The following is a 14,936-nucleotide window of genomic DNA, read 5'->3' on the forward strand; positions in this document are numbered from 1 at the left end:
CAGTTCGGTACTACCTGGTAGATCTTAATAATAATAATTGGTTCACAGAAAGGGAAAGGCGCAGTATCTGTCACACTTGTTTCAGTGGACACCTGAGCCGCACCGTAAGGGAAGGGAGGAAGGCGGGAGTGAAAGTGGAAAGACAGAAAGGGGAGCCATAGTGGAGGGCTACGGAGTAATTTCGACCATCTTTAACGTGCGCTGACATCGCACAACACACGGATGCCTCTTCGTTTCGCCTCCATCAAAGCGCAACCGCTGAGGTCGAGATTCAAACCCGGGTACTCCAGCACAGTAGTCGGGCGTCTTACCGCTGCACCACCCCGGCGGGGCCCTGGTAGATCTTAGAGCGCAGCTCTTTGGCGCCCGTTTCTGGGTTTCGCGTCGTCGTCGCTGTCGGCGTTGTCCCTCGTAACCAGCTTCACTTTCACTTCCACCTTCCTTCCCTTACGGAGTGATTCACGTGTCCACAGAAACAAGTATGACGGATACTGCACCTTTCCATTCCTGTGAGCCAATTATGAAAGGCACGCTTCAGAGCTCAAGAGAGCTTTCAGTCCCACTTTCCTTCCTTCCTTTACGGCGCGATTCACGTGTCCACAGCAACAAGTGACATACTGCACCTTCCCATTTCTGTGAAGCAGTTATGAAAGGCACAATTCAGAGCTCAAGAGGAAGACGTGGTACACGCTGCAAAGATGATACAGCGGCATCAGTCAGTCCCTGCTATCTCTTCTGGTCACGCCGTACTAATTCTGAAAACCACAGACGCATGTCGGTTGCAAACTGTTGAAGGGTGCTGTCCGATATCTTTATGCAACGTGGATTATAAGACATTTGCGAAGGTTCTTTCTTCTCGTCTGCAGCTTGTGGCATTAGCCTCTTCGCCGCGCAACGTTCCTATGGGCCCACGCGCCCCTCCCGATAACTTAATTGCTCTCTTCCTTTCTCCGACCACAAAGCTTCCTCCATGACAGTCAAGAACTGTTAGTGGACTGTTTCTTGAAGGAACATGTGCGAAAAATAAAATAGTTGTCTGTAATTGTACATACATGTCTTGCTCGAAATCTGTGTCTCAATCTATCGAAAAAGGTGACACAGCTAATGAGCTGCGCTCAAATTTCGCATTAGAAAGTAATGTGATCGTCGGCAAATTTTTCAGTCATTGCATTCAATGTACCGTTAAGAATCCCTACTCACTACAATGGGAAGGGTAATAAGTTCTGTTTATAAAACGGGAATAAGTGTCCTGCATTCAAAACGTCACCTTGAGGTACATCAGGCAGCACTGAGTAATGATTGTTCACTTACGCCAGCTACATGGTTGGTGTAAGGACGTGTTCCACGTCGCAAAAATATTTTCCACTGAATTCTTAACGGGGGAGACTGGTGCGTAGTGGCGCGGCTAGAAATATTAATTGGCGGTGTGAATAGGCCGCCAGGAAAAAAAAAAGGTTAAAAAGGGGGCCTGCGCACCCTTTTTATCTAGTGATGCTAGAGTACCCCACACTGCCGCCCCCGGGAACCAAGGTTTCCCTGATATCAGCTGGGCCAAGTATATAATGGCACTGTATGCTTCAACACCTTAATGAAATAAAATTAGCTGTTTAGCTTGTGGTTAAATCTGGAGTAACGCGAGAGCAATCTGCGTGGCTACGCTTAGGAATGGCTTTTATACATAGCCATATACTCTATGGATACAGCTTTATTTATGACATAGGGGGAACTTTGGACCACTAAAGTGCGATGAGGTGGAAGCATCTGTTCGTGGTCTGAAGCCTTCCACTATGGCACCTCTTTCTCTCTATTTTCACTCCCACCTTCCTCCTTGTCCTTGCGACTCGGTTAAGGTGTCCGCGGAGAATTGTGACAAATACGGCGCCTTTACTTTCCTGCAAACCAGTTTTAACGCCGCTGATGCATGCTTCACTGAGTCTGCCAGAGTATGCGAACGAAAGAAATGTGCTAGCTGCTTCCTTGAAACGTTTAGACAAGAAGCCTCTGTCGGAGGAACTGCTGCTGGGCGCTTGGCAGGACAAGGGGAAGGGCGTCCAGGCAGTGCGTGCTCTTTGCCGTTATTTGAGCGCCAGCGGACTTGATTCGCGCTTGTAAAGCAAGCTGCTGTGTCTGTATATATATTTCATGTGCCTTCTCCCACATCGTCACCCATCATGACCTTCTTTCTTCTCTCCTTCCCATTCCCCAGTGCAGAGTAGCAGGCCAGATTTGAATTATTCGGGCCAACCTCTCTGCCTTTTCCTTTCAATAAATCCATCTATCTATTGTGCGCACTACTGCTAGCGAAATCGTATGATAGTGAGTTAATTCCTCTGATATGACAAAGAACAATTGTGTTCTGGTCTCAATCTCTTCTTCACCTTGCTTTCCCTTGTCATCTTCGTCGCACTCTTCACCTCGCGCAGCTCACACGAAAGGAAACACAAGAGCAAGGGCGCTTGTGAGGGGTTCAAAAATACGGTGGCATTTCCTTATTATGGCCGTCAAGTTGAAGGGCGCCTTTCTCGCTTGAGCTTGGGGCCTTCCCTCATTCAACCAACACGTTATTTGCGCGAAAACCTTTTTTTTTTTTACGTAAATTTTCACCTCGACCCCATCTTTTTGTACGTCGTTTTTATACATTTATAGAGAAGAAAAAGACGGCCACCTACTCGTGCATCATATTCTCGTGCTAATGTCACAACCACGCGCTTTCTTACCCTAACCTCCGCCTTTATTCGCATTCGCAACGACGCCGCGTTTTCAAGGCACTCCCATTCCCACGGGCCAGAAGTGGCCATCGTTCGCAGCGGCTTATACTGATCCTTACTGAGGACAAAATTTAAACCGCCATGTTCCACCTGCTGGGCAAGTTGAGCAAACTGCTAAAGCTGCGTAGAGTGCATATCGACGGCAACGTGTTTCGTTTGCACACCGGGGCCACGGTGGCCTTCTTGATGGCCTTTTGTATGCTCCTCACCGCCAAGGAGTACGTGGGTAAGCCCATCGACTGTTACTGCCCGACATTGCCCAAGGATATAGTGGATTCATACTGCTGGGTCGAGTCCACCTACAGCCTGCGCAGTCTGTTCAACGCCTCGTGCAACGACAGTGTCGTCTATCCTGGAGCAGGCCCCGGCAGAGGAGCACGCAAGTACCACACCTACTACCAGTGGGTCTGCTTCCTGATGTTCGCGCAAGCTCTCTGTTTCTACACGCCCCGTTGGCTCTGGAAGGCCTGGGAAGGCGGCAAGGTGCCTGCCATTGTCTCAGCTCTGGACATACGCTCCGCCATTACGCAAGAGCACGGAGATCTCCGCTCGCAGATGGTCGACTTCCTCGTCGCCAACGTGAACCGCAACCGTTGCTACCTGGTGAAGTACCTTCTCTGCGAGGCACTCTGCGTTCTCAACGTCGTGGTCCAAGCGGGCTTTACGGACTACGTGCTAGGAGGAGGGTTTCTCACCTATGGCTGGGATCTTTACCGCTGGCATAAGGGTGAGGACCGCGAGTTTGTCAGTCCCGCGGTGATGGCGTTCCCACGGATCGCTATGTGCACATTCCACAAGTACGGCCACTCTGGTGCGCTCGAGAACCGCGAAGCAATCTGCGTCCTTCCACTGAACATTCTCAACGAGAAACTGTTCGCTTTCCTGTGGTTTTGGTACGCTCTACTACTGGTCGCCGGCGTACCCGCGGTCGTCTACCGCTTGCTACTGCTGCTGTGCGCGCCCCTCCGGCGCCGACTTCTGGGCTGGCGGTACCCGAACAGCGCGCGCATATCGGCCGTTGTGTCGGCCATGTCGGCCGGTGACGTCTTCCTTCTAAGCCTGGTAGGGCAAAATGTGGACTCTCTTGTCTTCAGCAAACTGGTGGACGAGCTGTCGCGCAGGCTGGTTAAGGCAGTGCCGGCCGTGCCTTCAGCTCCGCCAGCCTTTTGAAACTCAGGCCGGACATTGTTTTTCCTTTTCAAGCGCTGTTCTTGCGAAAATACACATCATTTCAGACCTGGCGGACTTCGAGTGTTTCCTAATTTCTGGATTAATCCGTATTTTACCTTTATGATGCGTATACCACAGCCGGATTCGGTCATTTCACTGAGCCCAATGGTCAATGTGCTCGAACAAAAGGGGCATTTCAATTACTCATCTCTTTCATAAGATGCGATACTCGAAAGAGAAATTATCAGCAGGCTCATGATCTTTGGTTCGGTAAACGTTTCGCATGCACTTGACGTACTGTGCGATGCAATAATGCCCATCTGTTAACTCGCAGCCAGTGAATGTGTCCAGGAAAACCTCAACAGTGTTCATTCGTTAAGCTTTATCTGAAGTGAGTTCAGTTAAGCTTCATCTGAAGCGAAGCGCCTATGTTCTGTATAGATGAAACCGGCTGTTCGGCGAGGCGGGATCTCAGGATGATCGCCTCATCAGTTGATTCTGACCGGCCTGTTGTGCAATCGCGGCAGGCTCGTTGAGAATCGTAGACGATATGGGAAGGGGCACCGATGTCATCGAAGGATTTGATAGCCTCTCGGCAAGTGCCACCATCCGGGTAGGTTATGACAGTGCCTCTTTCTAGTTGTTTGAGTAGGTACCGAACCTTATCCCGGCGGCGGCCCGAGCGCGCAGCTCGTGACGTCTGAGCTTTAGTATTGGGAACCTGGATGCGGTACGTGTCGTGTACTTTGAGAGATTTATTGGAAGCCGGTCCTGCGAAGTGTCTACCCGTTTCTCATTGTTCGCAAATGGTGGTGCTTCGGCTGATTATGAGGGCATTCACCTGTGGAAATGCGTCTCATCCATTCGTGGTGTTTGTGCGTGTATCTTGTGTCTGACTATGCTGGTGACTTCATTCACTGTTGCTTCGAGGAATTCGATGTTCTGAGAAGGCAATGAGGGTTTGTTGTGCTTGTAAACAGCTTATTGTGAAGGCGTTCGTATGCTCCGAATGCGTAGAATCGTACTTAACGCTGTGATGATAGTGACTTGAACCACTTTCTCTAAATTTGTATTCAACAAATCACAGTGGGATTTTTTTTTTTTTGCATCACACTTGCGACTGTCGGCTCACCGAGGTCGTGGTATATTTGGTGCCAGATGCTATCATGCACGTCCTCACCGAACAGCACTAATCATGGCTCTGTTCCCTTCTCTCCGCATTTTGCTCATTATTCAGAGGCAGCAACTCGAGGAGACTGGGGACATCGCAGAAACCACGACATCAAATGCCGAAGTCGAGACAACGAGCATGTCGAGCAAGAGTGATGAGGATACCCCACCTGTGGGAGACAGCACCGTAGAGCAGATCGTTTTGGTGAAATTCCTTAAGAAGCCTGAGTCGCCCAAGCGTGCGCGGCACTCCTTGACTGAATGGAAGATCCGTATCCGAGAGGCCTTCCTGAGGTGCGGTGCTGATTGCGTTTGTTGTTATACCTACCTGCGTGACATTCTCCGTTTTTCTTCGTCTTTTACATATTACTTTACGTATGGCTTGCCCCCATCTTTTCACGCAAGTAGAATCCTAGTGTATCTGCCCTCTTTATTTAAGTGCCATTTTTCGCGCCAGGAAAACAAACAAGTAGTTGGTGGGTTAAATTAACATGTCCATGCTGCTATTGGAGCACAAGCTTTGATATGACCGTGCAGGCAAAGGTCACTGGAGTCGAGCGGCGCAGATCTACAGGAGCCCTCGAAGGCACTCACCTTCACTCATGGAGTGGAACCGCCAGAGTCCTTTTGCTACAAGCAGGGGTCGATGTGGCCATCCGAAGAGCCGCAGCGCCGCAGCCAGCTCGAGCAGTGTCGCAGGATACCGGACTCGCCATTCTCCCTCTCCTAGTGAGTTGTCTCTGCTGTTCCACAGGTCGTTGAGAACGTTCTGCGTGGGAGTGGTTGTGTTATTCGGGGCCTGCCTGCTAATCCAAGGATTTTCCACCAAGGGTTGCTCGCTTACATGCGAAGTTCGGACAGGCAACGACGCATATCGTACCATTATCACACGACTAGTCACAATGGTCACACCGAGGAGCCGGTAGTCCTAAGCGCTTTTTTAGCGATATTTCAGCTCTCCGTAGTCGACCTAAGGCGGTGCAGACAGCAATAGTTTTGGTACCTGGACATGGCAGTCCCATTTCCAGTCATACGAATGAAATTCTTACGAACTCTGATGTTTACCGGAATAAAAAAAATAGCCAAAGGCGTAACATGGTTATACCTAAGCAGCCAAAGCGAAAGCGGCACGTTCCGCTCGGCCCGCCTCTCTCCGTCTCTATGCGGCAGCCTTTCGGTGAGCTACGTCGACCGGATGATTGGATTCGTCTTAGCGTCTTCGCCACTGCTGGACCGAAGGCAGTTCACGAGGCGTGGAAATGTGGAGAGCTTTCGTAATGCGGCGGAGGGGAGGCGGCGCTGTTACCGAATAACGTCATAGCTATCAAAGCGATTAGGCAGAGTAGAGCGTGTGGCTCCGGCGTATCTGCGGCTGAGTGATGTCATAGTTGTCATGTAGTTTCTTCTCGGTTCAAGGTCAACCGTTACCAAGTCCGCGAAGGAGCAACGGAAGAGCGTAGTAAAGCTTTCGCTATAAAAATCCTTGTGGTTCAATGTTAGTTAAAAGGCCTTTACTTTCGACGGTAAACGCTAAAGCAAAAGGTGCTGAAATTGTCGGGCAGTAATCGTACACTAAAGCAGCGTTACGGTCGTGGTCTACTTGCAAATCTTCCAGCGTCCGAAGTAACACCGTGTCTTTACCCTTAGATTGTTCGTAACACACTGGCAGACAATATTCAGACTGCATTATTGCTGCTGCCATATTAGCAATAATAGACAAATCAAGAAACCAGTTTGAAAGACAGGCGCTAATCGCACCTTTTGCCAGTATGAAGGCTGAAAGATTAAAAAAGCAAGAAGACAGCGAGCCCTGAGACGACTGGTGTCGGAAACCACTAAGCTCTCGTGGCGCGGGATGCTGACGCACCTGTTACGATCACAGTGCTTGGAGATGCCTACGTTCCTCTACAGAAATAACCTCCATCTTGACAAAAGGGGCCTGTCTTGTCTCCCTTCCACTTCGAAAAAAAAAATTAACCAACTAGCCCTGAAGCAAACGTAGCAGAAATAGATTTGGAACATTAGTTGGTGCTTAACCATTTTAGCAATATACGACAAATATGTTCTCGTCTAACCGAGTATTTCTCCCCTTTTTTTGTTTTCTGTTTCAGCGTCCGAAACACACTGCTGAAATACGGTACGTATTACGTCATTTTTCTTCACTTTATTGCGTGATTCAGGATCACATGTTTGTGAAATGCGCTGTTTTTCATACATTTCTAATTTACAGCTATAACTAAGCGTGAGGGGGATTCGAGATGTATTTGTTTTTCTGTCGCTTTTAAACCATTACTAGAAGATATAATTTATCTCTTTCGAGACAAGATGTAGAATGTTCTATGCGTTCTATCATTTAACGTGCGCCCTCCGTGTTTGTGGGTGTCCGCAGAGCGCGTGGACGACTGGCTGAAGGACGTGCAGCATGAGTACCTCAAGCTGATCCGTTGGGAGCACCCCTTCCGCACAGCCTTGCTACTCATGGTGAGTGGGGCGCCGCCCTGTGCCGCGCCTTCCTCACGGCACGCCCGCGTCAGAGGCACTCCTCGTTATCAGAATCATCTGTGGAAACGGTTCCGTGCTCACATGACTACACTGTGTGATAAACCTTTGAGGTGGAGCAAAATGCACGAAGGTGAAACGTTCTGTCCCCTTCCTACGCGGTCGTATATAGCTCCGTAATTCGTTTAATCGATTTCTCTCAAAGCATACTGCCTTTCAGCACAGTATATTGTTCCCTTGGTTGCCTCACCAAAAAAGGGTTACTATTATGCTGATGAATCTTCTTGCAAGGCCCCAGCCGTAGGTTCGTTTCAATGACAAGTTTGCCCAACGCCAAAAGTTACATTTTGTGCGGCGTTCCAGCGTGCTAAGAGCTGGTTCTGTCTTCTCCCTGTGTTTTTGTGTTGTTTGCGCCGCATGTTAGTGTACCGTAATCAACAACCTGCGCGCTTTATTTAAGCTTTCACATGTTGCGAAACTGAGTGTCCCTCTCTTATAAAGTCATCCTTTCTGACAACCTGTTCGAGTGACTCGCATGACACGTGAGTATATTCATATATGTTTTCGCAGGTGACGATGTGGGCGGTCTGGACGGGCTTTTTCCTGCAGCTGCTACTCGCCCCACTTATCTTCCACCTTATTCGACAGTCCTTCGGCGAAGAGTAAGCTTCACCGGGGGTTTTTGGTAAAATATAGGCCGGATGTCTGGAGGTGTCATAGCCAGAAAAGTCCTCGCTTGTACGCTTTCGTTGTTTTCTCTGTGATTGACCTCTGACCTTGGACCGCGTGAGAGTAAATGAGGCCCACAGTTGTTCTGGCCTTCTTGAAGGGACCCTGACTGGAACTCTTGTTTATGCGTTTTTATATCAGCCATTTCAGAAAAGGCCATGCTCTTAGCTTTCGAGTCTAAGCAGCGTCCGAATTACGAGGCGATAAGCTCTGTTTTGCGTTTATCATTAGACTTCATAAGCTTCTCCTTGTAAAACTGTGCATTGTGGAAGTGCAAGATTCCTCCTCTTAAGTCATGTAGGTAGGTGTAAATTTAGCAATGTACCGGGTGTTTCTTTCTGTTTATAAATTTATATTTCAGAGATTATCAGAGGTATTTAGGTGTGGTCTGTGAAGTTTGGTAGTACATCAAAGCGTAAATTGCATACGCTACGCAACCTAATGATTATACGTTTACGTAAACAACATTTCCTGATCGCCATTTGAATTTGTAATCTTAAGGGTAATGTACGTAAGGCCGCGGTGGTCTGCTTTTAATGTTTCGGCGCGCACGCCGGAGGAAGCGACACAGATTGAAAGTTCGAGCGGCTTCTAGACGGCGACGCGGCCAATTGCGCAATCTCGGCCACCGAGCTGCGCCTTCCTTATCGTCCTCGTCGACATGGGCTGACTCACGCGTGCATCCCTCCGCACGGACCTGGCCCTTCACTTCGCGTGGGAAGGTCGCGCGTGCTGACGATGGCTCGAGTAGATTCCGGGTCTTTCTAGCGAGCCGAGCAGCACTAAGCTGTTTCCGCTCCTCCTCCGCGTCTAGAAGGTTCGGCGCTGGTTATTTGAGAGAGCGCCGCGCGACCATCGGCGGTTCTGGTTCTGGCCGTCGACGAAACTAGCAGTAGCAGGCAGGCCCCGACTTAGAAGTCGTAAAAAGAGAAATGAGCTCATGTGGCTGTTACCGTGTTAGCTCTTGGAGTCGTACGTAGTTTCCATTCAGCAGCCTCTCTTTTGTAAATATGTTGCCTGTATCTTCTGTTGTGTCATATAAAGTTATTTCCGTCGTGTTACTTCAAGTTCGTCCCCCTATGTCTCATTGTGTGTGTGTGTGTGTGTGTGTGTGTGTGTGTGTGTGTGTGTGTGTGTGTGTGTGTGTGTGTGTGTGTGTGTGTGTGTGTGTGTGTGTGTGTGTGTGTGTGTGTGTGTGTGTGTGTGTGTGTGTGTGTGTGTTTGTGTACTCCACGTCGCCTGCCGAGTCGACGAGCACCTTGGACAGGTGCGGTAGATTTGAATTCATCAAAAAACCTGAGTTAGGCTCTTTGTTGGTCAGGTCCAAAGGTCTGGTTCTTTGGTGTCTTCAAATCTATATCTCGAGCCACTTTGCTGATACACAAGGTTTAAAAAAGGTACACACAATTCTAGCCCTCGCGCTTCAATTTCTCATCAAAATCTTGTCCGTAAAATTAAGTATAAAAGAAGATTCGTTAAATTTAGCGAATTAGTTGTGTAATCATTTCCTGTATATCGTACAAACAGTACAAATGCATGCATAATATTTTTGACATACTTGTTGGGTTGCGTTTAATGGTTTCTTTTCTGTACCCGCGCTGTATTTCCGCATGTACAGATTTGATGCAGTGAACTGCTTTTTTTTATTGTTCTTGAGCAGTTGATTGACTTTACTGTATCTGCGTTTTATTTGTATCTTATTTCTGTAATTCTAATCTGTATAAATGTGCAGTTGCTACCCCCTTTAATTTATGCTCCAAACTGAGACCTCTGAGGTATCTTGACTAAATATATGAAGAGCTTGCGGCCCATAAGCAACTCATGGTTTTAATACAGCTCTGTAAAGAACAAACGGCCATCGGCTATATTCTGAGGAGTCCAACAGAGTTAATTGAGAATGCTGCAAAGTTATAAACTACATCTGTGGCTTGTACAAGGCAGCTGAAAGAAATAGTGCGCTGCTGTATGTTGTTTGCTACACATTAAAATGCAAATGCAGATATATAAGAATAAACTGAAGGGTTCTCAACATTGAACAATATCAGAAAAAAGACACTGGAACCATTATTTCCATTTTTGCGAATTTATAGAAGTGGTTTCTCGAGCTATGGCTTTGTCTCTACTTCCAGCAACTTCACGGGCTCCAACCGGACCAAGGTGAGTGCTTATTCGGCTACTTTTCACGCCTTTGCGCTCAAGCACATCACGCTATATATTGGACTTTTTCCTAAAGTGAACATAATGAGGATGAACGAGTGCAGCGTGAAAGCGTTACATTAGCGCAGATAAAGTTTTGTCCGTGTGCCGCACAATCACTATGTACAAATGATTAATCATTTCTAGATAGCCTATTCACCCAGAACATTGTTTCAGTGTAATAAATACCATGCTAAAAAAAAAAAATACGCGGCACAGTGGTCTAAGGCACTGGCTAATCTCTCTGCCTCTGTGTGCATTCGAAACTCACGGGTAACGTTTATTATTATTTTATTCAATGCTTGTTTGAAGGAGGCTTCCCAGCCACCTCGGCGAAATCCAAAAATGTGGGTAAAGCTCTCGCGTTAAAAAAGTTCAGAATAACCGAATTTTAACCATTTGAGCATTGTGAGCGGTTCTTACCCTTTTATTCAAGGACTGCATTTTCTTCAATTTTTTCCCTTAGATTCTTTTGACCATTGCTACATTGTACACATATCAGTAGCATTACCTTCATCAGAACTGTCAGGTGCTGGGCCTCTGTGAAGGTTCGGTGCCTAATCGCCAGTCAGTTTGTTTCGTCAGGCGTCTTCCAGCACTGTGTGGCCCTGCAACGCCTCGGTTAACAATTACTTCATTGACCTGACCATACCGATAAAATAGGAGAGCAAATCGACGCCTTCTCTCATTCTTAGCCATGATTTGCTCGGTTCAGTGCTGAACTTTGTCCATGCGCAATATTTTTCGAATCTCAAACTGTTCATTACATCGTAGGGATTCCCTCATCATCATCTGAGTACGAGGCAATTAAAAGCTGCGAAGGTGCCGCAGAATTAGCTGATCAAACTAACAGGCTCATAAATCATATCTTTACTATTTTCTTTCCACTACCATCCAGCCCAGCAAGCGTCGCAGCTCCATCTGCATACTGACTGATGTCCCTAAAATCATGAAGCTCGACATGAGAGTCTCGGTGAGAAGATTGCATTTTTTTTTTTTCACTTCTAGGCTTGTTCGCAGTGTATGCTAGGGCAGGGAGCGCTATAGGCAGCTAAAAGTCAAGAACGACAGGGGCAATTGCCACTAAAAGAGTTTGTCCAGATATAGCTGACGGCTGGGAACTGCCTCCGTGAACGTGATTTAACCGCGATGTCATGGCAGTAGCCTGGCTCCACTCTCTTGAGGGCGTTCATTAAGGAGTGTTTTCTTCGTCGTTCATGACTTGCATCTGACTTGATGATGCGCAGCTTATTACCTGGTGTGGGCAATGTGTACATTAGTTTTTATGATTTTTGAATACCATCTGTGTGTTGTACGGCTCTGGAGGTGGCAAAAGGAATCTGAAGTGCAAAAAAAGAAGTCGAGATGACCATCAGTGACCATCATTTCACGTAATAATTTATTTTGGACTTCGTCAGATTTAGTCCAGTTTCTGTCAAGTTGGACCAGTGTTGAACCCCCCCCCCCCATCTTTTTTCACCATTCGCTCAGATCTTGAGATGAAAAGATCTGGAGAATGCGGCAGAATCCCAGTCTTCAACTGCATTTTGTTCGTTTGTTTGTTTGTGGAAATAGGACCCCGAAGTTTTTGAATAAGTTGAAGTTTTTGAATTTATTCCTTTGCGTGATGCTGTGCGATTGATTCTTTGTGGTCACGTGACCTCTATGACTTCGTTTAATCAAGGAATTTTTGTGTGATGAGTACCCTGATGCTATCGCATTTATGTAAAGAGGTTGATTGGATTAAAGGTGACATCGCAAGTACTCTTAGAATGTAGGTTATTACCAATGCTACTGCACAACAAAACTAATTTGCACTTCCAACTTGCGAGTGCTGCCCTGTGCGGCTCAAGTACATTGAATTCAGTACACAACTAGCAAGCATGTTATGGAACATGATACAGGTAGACTTAGAGGGTTGAGGGGACAGTGTGAATTGGATAGTGCACTCGTGATGATATCTTAGCGTAAATTGATTTGGGTGGGACCTGTCTTGTCACGGAATTCCAATGGAAGGCAAAGTATCTGACGAGCCCCCAGGTAAAGTAGAAATATCTACCATCAGCCTAGCTGTGTTGCTATTGCAAGAAAAAAAAAACTATCCAATTAATCTCGTCATTTAATTGGTCTGTCAGTATTTCGCATTTGTTATCTCTGGTATGGTGCAGCTGTTAACAATATAGAAGCAAAGGGCATTTAAAGACGTCTACTGCGCAGAATATTACTAAGGGGGGGAAACCATGATGTCTGTTCCTGGTAATTGCCTTAAATGCAGTAGTCTTTTCATACCCGATTTTTAAACCTTAAGGTGCAGTTGTGCGTACTTTCCTTGTGCCGTGATAGTCTTTGGTAAGTTTATATATTTTCGTTCTTGTCATGCGAAACACTGCTGCAGCAGATCGTTTGTCCTCTCAGTGCTCGGAACATGCTCTGCATACAGTATGCAAAGTAAAATGTCTACCATCTCACTATCACATATATAACCTTTATTTTTGTACTCGTCATTCTAGAAAACGTTCCAGGAAATCTCAACTGCTTTTGACAAGACCGAGAGGTGAGCTATACGACTGGCACACGTTATTTCTTTGACTTAGAACATCGTTGTGGCAAAAATACACGGATTGAGCGGCAGGCTGAAATCATTATTTTACAAGTCCCGCACTGTGGTGCCCGTCGGCAGCTATACATTAGTAGATTTTAAAAATGCATGTACCATATTTAGATTGGCATCTCTGGCGCAACGCCTGCTTAGGCACAATTAATTAATGGTCCACACGCGTCTTCATGTCGCCCGTATAGGCAAGGGCTCCCGTCTGCGGTACCCCTTGTGTATCCTCAGCGTACGTGCATCTCGATGCTCATTTAACCATTAATTTCTTAATTTTCTCCACTATTATATCATATATACCCCTTCCAATAGTAGTTGTAAGCTTCCACATATAAAAGACTAGCCATGAATGGCAACAGTATAAGTGCAACAGTATAAATCCCCGTTTTAATCAAACCGTACGTCAAGATCACAGAAGTAACTTACCTGACTCGACACCCAAGGGTCGCGATTCCCATACCTCAATAGAATTGCCTGAGTTGTCACCGACTTGATGTCATGTGGTATCGTGATGTCGTACAGCCAGTCAGTGGCCAGCCATGTCACCTGCAACTGCAACCGGCCTCAGGCATGCTAGGTAGTTTTCGCTCTAAACGCCGACACTGTGTATCACTCTACTTTCTGCAAACTAATCCCCGTGCTGTCTGCTGTGTGCAGCCTTTTCTCGTGGAAGAACGCTAGCTCCTCGGTCTTCCTGCTACTCGTGCTCCTGGCTCTGACCATGCTCGCCTTCTGGAAGGGACAGGAAGTCGCCGTGCAGGTCATGGGTAAGCTCCTCATCAAGCATTACTTTATATTGACAACCAGTATATGCACGCTGTCTGGCTATGCGGCGTCGACAGGCTCGCAGATTTAATGACGTCACATATGAAATGACTGCAAGGCGTCGCGATGAGCGGAACGAATGCAGTGAACTTCACAAGTTAAAGCATGGCGACGCCACGCGTACCCGTTATCAGCTAACGCCTGAATAACCCATTCTCCATTGCACACAGTCTTTCCCGTGAGCTAAAAAGATCACTGCAGAATCTGAACTGGAGAAAGGCATAAGCCTGAGCGCTCGCATGTTGTCCGCGAGATGTGTCAGTAGGATTTCACGAGTGACAACTATACTGCGCCTTTCCTTTCCTGTAAACCAATTAAAAGAACGCCGGTGAAGGGATGCATTCACCGGAACGCTGGTTGTATTCGACAAGGGGGGCTGCCTTTCGATGGAGGCGAAACGAAGAGGCGTCCGTGTGCAGTGCGATGTCAGCGCACGTTAAAGATCTCCAGGTGGTCGAAACTATTCCGTAGACCTCCACTACGGCTCCTCTTTTCATTTTCACTCCCACCTCCTCCCTTTCCTTACGGCGCGGTTGAGATGTCCACAGAAAAAGAGTAAGACAGTTGCCGCGCCTTTCCCTTCCTATAAATCAATCAGTTTAATTCGACAAGGGGCGCGCGATGTACCGTGTGAAGCAGCAACGCTCAGACTCTCGCATTTTTGCACTGCAAATTCTGCACTGCTCTCGGAATTTTTCAGACAGCAGTTGGTTGATTGCCTCTCTTTACACACTTTCTAACCATTCTCGCCCATTTGTGCGCGCAAATTACAGCCTTTCCCGCTCGTTTACGTTCGAACATATCAAATTTTCGCCACCGGAAGCTGTGCCTACGTCGCCAAAGTTAAATACCACATGGCTCTATTTGGTCGTCGACATTACCCCTCCTAGCTATTTCGACGTCTGATTGACTTATTTGGCTATGATTATTGAACTAACTATGATTATTGAACAGCCACAACAACAACATAA

At 47.1% G+C, this 14,936-nt stretch overlaps 1 protein-coding gene and 1 long non-coding RNA gene across 2 annotated transcripts; both read left to right on the forward strand.

Annotated features, from left to right (window-relative positions):
• Window positions 1-2,849: 2,849 nt before the first annotated feature.
• On the forward strand, window positions 2,850-3,938 carry LOC146197655 (innexin inx2-like). Its single transcript, XM_084597220.1, has one exon. The coding sequence runs from the start codon at window positions 2,850-2,852 to the stop codon at window positions 3,936-3,938; it is 1,089 nt and encodes a 362-aa protein (XP_084453346.1).
• A 4,257-nt stretch (window positions 3,939-8,195) lies between these two features.
• On the forward strand, window positions 8,196-11,474 carry LOC146197656 (uncharacterized). The gene is made up of 3 exons (XR_014705674.1): window positions 8,196-8,269; window positions 10,466-10,493; window positions 11,431-11,474. It is a non-coding gene; the product is annotated as an uncharacterized LOC146197656 (long non-coding RNA).
• The last annotated feature ends 3,462 nt before the right edge of the window (window positions 11,475-14,936 follow it).

Source organism: Amblyomma maculatum, chromosome 3 (assembly GCF_055883805.1).
Source record: "Amblyomma maculatum isolate TAMU_Amacu chromosome 3, ASM5588380v1, whole genome shotgun sequence".
NCBI classification, from domain to species: domain Eukaryota; kingdom Metazoa; phylum Arthropoda; class Arachnida; order Ixodida; family Ixodidae; genus Amblyomma; species Amblyomma maculatum.

Bases quoted from the DNA above. Each gene is read 5' to 3' on its own strand.
- LOC146197655 (XM_084597220.1), top strand. From the start codon at position 2,850: ATGTTCCACCTGCTGGGCAAGTTGAGCAAACTGCTAAAGCTGCGTAGA.